This window comes from Malus sylvestris, chromosome 14 (assembly GCF_916048215.2).
Source record: "Malus sylvestris chromosome 14, drMalSylv7.2, whole genome shotgun sequence".
In the NCBI taxonomy this organism is placed as follows: Eukaryota; Viridiplantae; Streptophyta; class Magnoliopsida; order Rosales; family Rosaceae; genus Malus; species Malus sylvestris.
Genome location: NC_062273.1, coordinates 20,782,489 through 20,792,524, shown reverse-complemented (window position 1 = coordinate 20,792,524; position 10,036 = coordinate 20,782,489). Strand labels below are relative to the sequence as shown.

The following is a 10,036-nucleotide window of genomic DNA, read 5'->3' as shown; positions in this document are numbered from 1 at the left end:
GTTGTAGAGCAGAGTGCTCATTATTCAGATATAGGAATAAACAAAATACATATTGTTCTCTCTCCCTCTGGTTTCTTTCTTCTATCTTCTTCTTCAACTATCTTAACAAGTCGGTCTCTGCCATCCATCATTTCAATCATAGGCATATGGTTTATGCCTTAGCTGAAATGGCTTCAATTTGCTTCAGGCCTATCGACTGGGCTTCGGGTGAGTCCTTATTTGCTTTGGCGCCTTTGGGGCTTCATTACCATAAAACTCAATGTTAAATATTAACCCAAACATGGAGTATTTTAAGTTATCGTTCAGCTTTGAAGAAAGTTAAGATTTCATTCTAAAATCATTTAGACAGGGACTAACATACTATGGTGCTACAAAGAAAGTTGCGAGTTTACTCTATAAATTCAATTGGCAACATGAAAAGTAGCCCGGTTCTTTATAAGCTCATGCATCAATTGCTAAATTTTTGGGTGATCATCATAAAATCATGTGGTATTATCAATTTACTCGTGATAACAAGAATGACTTAAATGTAATGTGTTCACTGTCATGGTATCGTTCCATTCCAATTAAACAATGACATGTGAATAAAAGTTCACATATATTTTTATTTATTAGCACAAGACGTCACTGCAACAGTGAATTTGTTTCATGTAAATCGTTTATCATGATAACATATGCGTCATACTTTCGACGCAATACAATGCATCCAAAAAATATTAACCATGTGGTCGAATTATAACAAACTAACTGTGTGACGTCATACTAAAAGGAATTTCTCAAACTTGGATGTGATCGTACTTGAGGGCCAGAAAGCCCAACAGTTGCCATGGCGACACGTGTCATGCGACAATAACGTAGGCAGCAAGTACATAATCCCCACTTCGCCATGACCATTTCGCACGCACACTCTGAACTAGCCGTTGAGTGAGACTCGGAGAGTGATAGTGAGAGAGGTCTTTTGTGATCTGGTAAGTAGCTTCATCTAAAAATCAAATCAAACAATTTTTTTGCAACTGATTTAAAATTTTAATTTCTCACGTAATTTGGTATGATCCGTTCCTTGTTTTCGCAATATTTTGATCACTGCATGAACAAATATTCAGAGATTTTCTCCATTTGTTGTAATTTCACTTTTTAGTATTAAGGTAATAACTTTTGTGTCTGATTTAATGATCCTTTCATTGGGTCTCTGTTGCTTGAGTAATCTAAGGACCCCGTGATCTTCAGAGTCTTCAAATTTGCATGATCATAAATTTTGGGTCTATATCTTTTTTATTAATCTGTCAACCCTATGAGCCTGAAAGTCTACGATTTTGCTTGATCATCTTGTTCTGCATTTCATGTTAATTTTTTTGGCTTAAATCTTGGACTTGGGATTAGCCAAGTTGGTTACGAATCCCCCTCCACGTAGATTAGATTAAATTAATTAGTATATCGAACAAAAATGAATTTATCGATTTGATTATTTTTATTTTTTGAAATATTGGTTTGGTTAATGGGTTTCAGAATAAGGACATCAGAGATGGCAACTGTGGCATCCTCGCACTTTGTGTCAAAGAATTCCCATGTCAATGGAGCTTCGGGGTTAGATACCAGAACAAACTTGGGGCAGATGGGTATGTGGAACCAACCCATGACTCACAACGGGCTAAGATCTTTGAGCAATTTGGATATGCTTAGGATGAAGATCCGTTCCAAAGCGGTTGCTAGGCAAGCCATGAGGAAATCTGAGAAGACTGAGAGTGATCGGTGTGTGGGGAACATTGTATGTGGGAATGGCATGAACTTGGTGTTTGTGGGGGCAGAAGTTGGTCCATGGAGCAAAACTGGTGGTCTTGGTGATGTTCTTGGAGGACTCCCACCGGCAATGGCGGTTAGTCAATTTCATAAGTTTTCTGTGATTTTCACATTTCATCTCATTGGGTTTAATTGAACTGATTTTTATTCCTGATTCATGTCTAGGCTAACGGGCACCGTGTTATGACGGTGTCTCCACGCTACGATCAGTACAAAGATGCATGGGACACTGGTGTACCAGTTGAGGTAAGATTTGCAGATATTATATATGCTTCTTATACTTGTAAAGTGTTGCATTATTTCGAAAATGTTTTCGTAGTTTCATGTTTCGGTGAGTAATGTATGCCCTGGCGGATATTTTCCTTGAATGATCAGAAGTTTTGTGTATATGCAGATAGAAGTTGGTGGTAGGGTTGAAACTGTTCGCTTCTTCCACTGCTACAAACGCGGAGTTGATCGTGTCTTTGTGGATCACCCATCGTTCCTTGAGAGAGTATGAATTTTCTTTCTGTTGTCTAAGTTTGAAAACTTCTAGATTATTGTATGAATGAGGGTTCAGTTAGATCCCTGACTGATGCTTGATTTTCTGGATACGAAGGTATGGGGCAAAACTGGATCCAAAATCTATGGCCCGAGTGCAGGAGAGGATTACAAGGACAACCAGTTTCGCTTCAGCTTGTTGTGCCAGGCAAGTCATGTTCTTTTGTTTGATTTATTTTTCTCTAACTTGAGAAATTATCCACTTGAGGGAATAGAAATCAAACTATCCCGGTCTTATTCATTGGAGTATTTCTCCGCGAAAAGAAAAGATGAATCTTACAAACATGCATAAAGTTCAATTACGATTTTTATGAACTTTCAGGCTGCTTTGGAGGCACCAAGGGTTCTTAACTTGAACAGCAACAAATACTTCTCCGGACCGTATGGTGTGCATCTTTCTAGTTTTCTCGGAAACTTTTGCTTAACGAAAAGTGTAATTTCATGAAGAAATAGAAATACTAATGATGTATCCATGGGTACCACAATGCAGGTGATGAAGTTGTATTCGTTGCTAATGATTGGCACACTGCTCTTCTTCCCTGCTACTTAAAAGCGATCTACAAACCGAAGGGGATTTACGAAAATGCGAAGGTAAGGCATCTCTTGCGTTTGAAGGGCATCATTTTAGAGTCTTGGCTTCTTCTTTTGTTTTTTTTACATGAGAAATTGATCAATGAATTGCAGGTTGTATTTTGCATCCACAACATAGCTTACCAGGGCAGATTTCCCATTTCGGATTTCTCAGTTCTTAATTTGCCCGAAAACCTTAAGGGTTCTTTCGACTTCATTGACGGGTATTGATCTTACATTTGATATAGAAACTCGATTAAGGACTCAACACCTTACTCGTCGAAGTGACAAATTATTCCTCTTTCTTAATGTTCGGTTTGCAGGTATAACAAGCCTGTGAAAGGAAGAAAAATCAATTGGATGAAGGCCGGAATACTAGAGTCGGACAGAGTTGTAACTGTAAGCCCATTCTATGCACAAGAACTTGTTTCTGGAGAAGACAAAGGTGTGGAATTGGATAACATCATTCGCAAGACCGGCATCACTGGTATCGTGAATGGCATGGACATACAAGAGTGGAATCCGGCCACAGACAAGTACTTAGATACCAAATATGATAACACAACTGTGAGTAACTCCTAAGGATTTTTAATTCCTTGAAGAATGGGGCAGGAAAAGAAACCATTTTACTGATCAGAATTGTATGTTTAGGTACTGGATGCAAAGCCTCTGGTGAAGGAGGCTCTTCAAGCAGAAGTTGGGTTGCCAGTTGACAGGAACATCCCTGTGATCGGATTCATTGGTAGGCTAGAGGAGCAGAAAGGGTCGGATATTCTAGTAGAAGCTATCTCGAAATTTGTCGGGGAGGAGGACGTGCAGATAATAGTCCTTGTAAGTATCTGTTGAGTTTGCTTCCTTTAGCACTTTTCTGTTGGCAGTAGGCATAGTTTGATTGAAGGATATGTTCTTTCTTTTAGGGGACCGGAAAAAAGTACATGGAGACGCAGATAGAACAACTAGAAGTCAAATATCCGGGCAAGGCTGTAGGAGTTGCAAAATTCAATGTCTCGCTAGCCCATATGATCATTGGCGGTTCTGATTTTATGTTGGTCCCAAGTAGATTCGAACCCTGCGGCCTCATTCAGTTGCATGCTATGAGATATGGAACGGTAAGGAGCTACATCACCCCCACTTTGTTCTCATTTGATAGTTGCACCGCCAATGTCTTAAACTGATGAATGCAATAACTTCAGGTGCCTATTGTTGCCTCAACTGGTGGACTTGTCGACACTGTCAAAGAAGGTTTTACTGGATTTCAAATGGGAGCTTTCAACGTCGAAGTAAGTCAACGCTTGGCTTGCATCTAAGATGCACAGTTTTACTTCTTTTCTATGCCCTACTTACATAACATCATAATAATGAATTGTCTCGTTTGATTTTTTTTTTAGTGTGACGAAGTTGATCCAGCAGATGTAACTGCAATTGCCACTACTGTCAAAAGAGCTATTGCAACTTACGGTACTCCTGCGTTGAATGAGATGATCCAGAACTGCATGGCCCAAGATCTTTCGTGGAAGGTTAGTTTAACACGGAGTTTCGTCGAGACAAATAAGTTGAGTTTAATTTTTGGTTCTGCAATCAGAACATTAATTGAAAAGTGTTGTGTTTCGTTCAGGGACCTTCAAAACAATGGGAAAAGCTGCTGTTGAGCCTGGAAGTTGGTGGCAACGAACAAGGCCTTGAAGGGGAAGAGATTGCTCCTCTTGCCAAGGAAAATATTGCCACTCCCTAGAGCATTAGGTTTCGGATATTAACGTATAAGCTAGTATGCTAACTTCCACCTGTGGCAACGGCTGGTGGTTCGTGTAACCTCCAGCTGCAAGAGAGAGCCATATGCTTGGTGGTGGAAATCCAAGAGATTTTATTCTGTCCATTAAGTTTGTGGAGTTGAATAACAAAATGAATCTGCCACGGCTTTGCTGCGGTTGTGAAGACTTGGACAACAAGTTTGCTCTGTTCTTGCCTTGTTCTTGTACGTTTTATACGTCTTGCAGGCAAATAAAAAATGCAGATCACTTGTAGGGTTCTTATTCTTTTCCTATTGTATGCTTGCAGTACATTTCATCTGAATACGAGATTTTGATGCATTCGTGTAATTTTCGGCATTAATTCCCGAACAAGAGAGGATACCTCGTTGCTTACAACCGATTGTTGAATAACAACTCAGAATGTACAAATGTAACAAAAGATTAAGAGCCAAACAAACTTAGAGTTGCTTAGAGTTAGACCACACAAATTTAAGCCAAAACTGGTCATCCTGTCTTGTCATTACAGACATTAGAACACAACGACGATGTTTTCGTGGAATTGTAGCTACTAATAGTGTGGTCTCTGACAAACTATGTAGAGATTGTACTGTGTCACAGCGACATAAAAACTCATGTGTTACTATCTTGCATCACGTATAAATCCGGTAACACTCAAGATTTTCCTCTTTCATAAGGGTGTATATCTACTATTGAAGTAAGACATACGAGTGAGTCAGAGAAGTCTCTCAACAGGGCCTATGACTGAGAGATTGGATTCCTCTGGTGGATCCAACAATCCAAATTTGATCACAACTAAGGTATTTGATCATCCAAGTGTTTCAAATCCATTTTATACATTGAGCACCCGAAAAGCACACAAAAAACAGAATCAAGAGAACATTTTTGCAATGGGAACAAAATCAAAGCACTAACAAAAGGGTATATATGATGGTGGAAGGTAAAATAATAGTAAATTACGACTCAAGTAATCAATCCAATTGCTCCAAGTAATAATTTTAGTAACAAGCATGATGATGCTCTAAGGGAAGTGTAACATATAGACCAAACATAAAAACTTGTACAGGGCATTCAAATCACTTCATTCGTATGACGAACTCTTATAAAAGTATACTGTCTCTTGAATTTCGTCACATACGATTCCACACTAGCTTCTCTCTGTGTTAGAATTATCTTAGTCAGACAACCGTGCCTCGTACATTAGATAGATGCCCCAAAGTATTTAAATGGAACTAATTGTGAAAAGTGCAAGGACATGGTGGAGAAAAGACATTAGGGTTACGTAGCAGTGAGACATGTGGATCAGCAAGCATCTCATGTTTGTTTGCGGCCGTTGAATAATTAAATCATGCGTATGAAAGCAAAGCAAATCAAAGAGCGGAAGAAGATAAAGGAGATAAGATTATTATTCCCCGCAAGCAGCCAGAACGGGTGGCTTTTGCTTTGCTTGGCATGCATGCCACGCATCTTTGTCCCCCTTGGCAATTCTCTCTGCCGTTTTTCTTCGACCCTGAAAAAATTCCCAACGGCAACAGCCTAACAGTAACATCTCCTTTATTAAAAAGAAGCGAGGAGAAGAAAAGGTCAATCGAAAATTATAGTAAGGGATGCTACCGATCTTTTCTACCGGACTTTCTTGTTCTACCTTCACGACTTGTTTCTCATTTTGCAACGTTGCACGGTGATTAGAATTGTCCGCTTGCTATACAGTTATTGTTGTCAAAATTTCAAAATATAATTGGAAACATAGTTGTCTATTTATTGAGTAAGTATTAAATAACTAAACAATTTCAAATTTGATTGATTTTTAACAGACTTAAATAGACAGTTTCAATTATCGAGCAATAGCATAACGAGAAGAAAACCGAGAAAAAAAAATCCTCTTAAAGTAAAATCTATGATTTGCCCACTCTTTTTACCTTTCACGCAACAATGAGTTGAACGAGAATGTTTGAGGTCTGAGCCCCAGTTTGGGGTTGAGGTGATTTTTAAAAAAGCTCATATGAAAAAAAGCTGGAAGTGTTTTTGGTATTTGGTAAACTTAAAAAAAATGGCTTATTTTGGAAGCTGCTGTGAGAATAAACTGAAATCAAAGGAAAAAGCTGAAGCTGCAATTTGTAGCTTTGGAAAACTGGCTTTTTTTCAAAGCACACATAACTACAGTGCTCCTTTAATGAAAAGACCCACTATCAGACTGCTTTTTTTTTCAAAAGCACTTTTACAAAAAAGTTTACCAAACACTCTGCTGATTTATTTCACAGCCGCTTATTCTCACAGCACAGCCGCTTATTCTCACAGCAGCTTTTTTTCAAAGCACAGCAATACCAAACCAGCCCTGAGACCTCCCACACTGAGTGGATTGGGAATGGGATCATGTGAAGCTTGTCGGACAACAGTTATTTGGTCCCCACCAAAAACCTCATCGCCCTCGCAAAATGGCAACACCACCATTGCATGAATCATAGCATGGATGTGAAGGAAGAATCAAAGTAGCTCACACAAATCACACACCCACATACGTTTTCTTCATCAGAAACGGCAAAAGTAGATAGCCTTTATTCTTTTGGTCCCCATCGTAATTTCAACCCCTCATATTCCTAAAACTCAAGGATTTGTCTATACGTCTAATACTGTTGCGGTAACTTGAACTAATAATGCATGTCACGTAAGAAAATTAAACACATAATAATACTTTAGTGACGGGAATCAATTCTGCATTAACTATCAATCATGTAATACAAATTTTAAAAGTTAAAACACATGACAAATTGGAACGAGGTTAAAGTTGGATCACATCCTCAGTTTCTTTCACTTTTTACTCTAGTGCTTGCTGCCCCGATAAGCCCTAAGACCATCTCCAACCGAATGGTCCAGAGGGCTAGAGAGCCAAAAATAGCCCGAAAACTGTCTCCAACCGAGGGCTAGGCTAATGGGCTTGTGGGTCCCATGGAACAAAAAAGGGTCAAAGGGCCAACCGGCTGGCCATCTTTAACTAGCTAGCTCGTTGGCTAGCCCTTTTTCTTTTTTTTGTTCTTTTTCATTTGCCCAGCCCACTTTAGGGTTTTAGGGTTTAGGATTTTTTTTTTTTTTGACTTTTTTTTTTTAATTTCTAATTTTGTTCCTACACCAGTTCTTATATATTTTTCATTATTTCATACTATTTTACTTCATTTTATTTCAATTTTTCGCATTCTATACTATAGTCCTTTTGGCCTTGGTCGGAGATGGTTTTTTGTCACAGGGCTATGTTTGGTATGGCCTCTAGCCCCTCAGTTTGAGATGGTAAGACATATGATCATGTACTGTTTATTAAAATATTAATTTTTTGGGGGGCTAGAGGGCTAAAATGAGTCACCTAAGGCCATTTCCCACTGAAGGGTCCAAAGGGCCAAAATAGCCAAAAAACCGTCTCCAACCGAGGGCTAGGCCAGAGGGCTCGTGGCCCCACGAAATCTAAAAGGGCCAAAGGACTAGCTAGATGTTTTTTTTAAACTGTCGGTTTTGCTGTCGGTTATAACTGACAAAAATAAAAGGAATAGTGCTAGTTATAACCGACACAAATAGCATGGAAATGTTTTAATATAACAGCTAACTGACGTCAGCTAACCGTTATATTTGAATTTTTTTTATAGTTTTTTTTTTCCTATAACTTCTATTTTTGAATTCTATTTTTTTCTATAACTTCTATTTTACTAAATTTGTTTCATATATTTTTTTTAATTCTATTTTTTTCCTATAACTTCTATTTTACTAAATTTGTTTCATATTTTTTTTAAATTTCATTTTTTTGCTATAACTTCTATTTTACAAAATTTGTTTCCTATTTTTTTTTAAATTCCATTTTTTCGTATAACTTCTATTTCACAAAATTTGTTTCATATTTTTTTTTAAATTCTATTTTTTTCCTATAACTTTGTAAACACGGAATTCCTGCAATGAATGAGACAAGAACACGTGTACAAAATAATATTTGTATTAATGATTTAGGGGTTACAATCTCTTCTACGAATTTGGCCTCTGATTCTATCTTTGAAACGTGTAGATGTAGTGTTGTTGATCCAGGGGCCGTCGATGCTTGATCTTGGACGAACAGATGATGAACGATGAACACCTTCTTCAAGGGCCGTCGGGGCTTGATCTTGAATGGGTGGAAGTTCTTCAAGGGGCGTTGGGGCTTGATCTTGAAGGAGGATTTCACGAAGAACGAAGAGGGCTTTCTTGATCCTTCGGGATTCGCTTGAGAGCTTCTAAGTTTCGAGGCTTCAAGGCTTTGGTGTGGTGTGACTTCTCTTCCAATTTGGGAGTAGAGAAAGTGTATGTAAAAAATCCTCCCCTGATTCTTTGATGGAGGAGCCTATTTATAGGCTTTGGGAATGAATCACCACCATCCATTTGTTTTGGTGGATGTTGTAGGTGAATTTTGGTGGGTGTTGTAGGTGAAACTTGGGTGGATTGTTGTAGGTGAATTTGGGTGTATGTTGTAGGTGAATTTGGGTAGGTGAATTTGGGTGGAGGTTGTAGGTGAATTTGGATGGATTGTTGTAGGTGAATTTGGGTAGGATTGTTGTAGGTGAATTTGGGTGTATGTTGTAGGTGAATTTGGGTGAAGGTTGTAGGTGAATTTGGATGGATTGTTGTAGGTGAATTTGGGTGTATGTGTAGGTGAATTTGGGTGAAGGTTGTAGTTTTAATGCAATGGTCAACATTTATTTCACTAAAATTTCAATGTTTACAAATGTAATTTTAATGTGATGGCTAACATTTATTTCAACGAAATTTCAATGTCTACAAATGCCCCCACTTCAAGGCGCGTAGTATACATGTGGTTGCCACGTGTAGAAGATGCGTTTTGAAGTCCCTTAATGTAGATGTCGATCCAAGGGTCGTTGAGGCTTGATCTTGAACTGGTCTGGGAGTTTCTTCAAGTGCCGTTAAGGCTTGTTCTTGAATTTTGTTTGAAATTTCTTCAAAGGCCGTTGAGGCTTGATCTTGGATGAAATTGGACCACAAGGAGCCTCACGTAGTAGACGATCCTTGGCTTTGATAATGGATGAATCGGCACGTATTTTGTTGTGCTTGTTGACTTTCCACAGCTTTGATCTTGAACTAGGCTGGAGGAGTTTTCTGGTTTCCTCCAACGGACTTTCCACAGACTTAATCTTGAACTGGATTTGACTCAAGGGTGGTGGACACTTGATCTTGAGTCAGGGTCGTTGAGGCTTGATTTCGAACTTAAACATGACCACGAGCAGTTTCAGGACATGCATGCTTTGAAAGATCAAGGAAGTTCGCAGCATTTTCATATGAACCCTGAGCAGTTTGGTCAACAGTATGATCTTCAAGATTGATGGGCTCTTCTTCCA

At 38.7% G+C, this 10,036-nt stretch overlaps 1 protein-coding gene and 1 long non-coding RNA gene across 4 annotated transcripts; both read left to right on the top strand.

Annotated features, from left to right (window-relative positions):
- The first annotated feature begins 898 nt into the window (after positions 1 to 898).
- LOC126598618 (granule-bound starch synthase 1, chloroplastic/amyloplastic-like) lies at positions 899 to 5,003 on the top strand. 3 transcript variants are annotated; one of them, XM_050264985.1, is made up of 14 exons: positions 899 to 968; positions 1,507 to 1,873; positions 1,963 to 2,043; positions 2,192 to 2,290; positions 2,396 to 2,485; positions 2,660 to 2,723; positions 2,828 to 2,928; positions 3,022 to 3,131; positions 3,231 to 3,474; positions 3,559 to 3,738; positions 3,825 to 4,016; positions 4,101 to 4,187; positions 4,296 to 4,424; positions 4,523 to 5,003. In XM_050264985.1, exons 2-14 carry the CDS (start codon positions 1,523 to 1,525, stop codon positions 4,637 to 4,639), a joined length of 1,845 nt encoding a protein of 614 aa, XP_050120942.1. In that variant the 5' UTR covers positions 899 to 968; positions 1,507 to 1,522; the 3' UTR covers positions 4,640 to 5,003. The 3 variants fall into 3 exon arrangements, with proteins under 3 accessions (XP_050120942.1, XP_050120943.1, XP_050120944.1); XM_050264986.1 differs by lacking the exon at positions 899 to 968 and adding an exon at positions 998 to 1,046; XM_050264987.1 differs by lacking the exon at positions 899 to 968 and adding an exon at positions 1,123 to 1,145.
- A 4,026-nt stretch (positions 5,004 to 9,029) lies between these two features.
- LOC126599317 (uncharacterized) lies at positions 9,030 to 9,449 on the top strand. The gene is made up of 2 exons (XR_007615068.1): positions 9,030 to 9,289; positions 9,359 to 9,449. It is a non-coding gene; the product is annotated as an uncharacterized LOC126599317 (long non-coding RNA).
- Positions 9,450 to 10,036: the final 587 nt, after the last annotated feature.

Bases quoted from the DNA above. Each gene is read 5' to 3' on its own strand.
- LOC126598618 (XM_050264985.1), top strand. From the start codon at position 1,523: ATGGCAACTGTGGCATCCTCGCACTTTGTGTCAAAGAATTCCCATGTC. The intron at 2,724-2,827 runs GTGTGCATCTTT...ACCACAATGCAG, and splicing joins ATACTTCTCCGGACCGTATG to GTGATGAAGTTGTATTCGTT. The intron at 3,132-3,230 runs GTATTGATCTTA...TTCGGTTTGCAG, and splicing joins TCTTTCGACTTCATTGACGG to GTATAACAAGCCTGTGAAAG.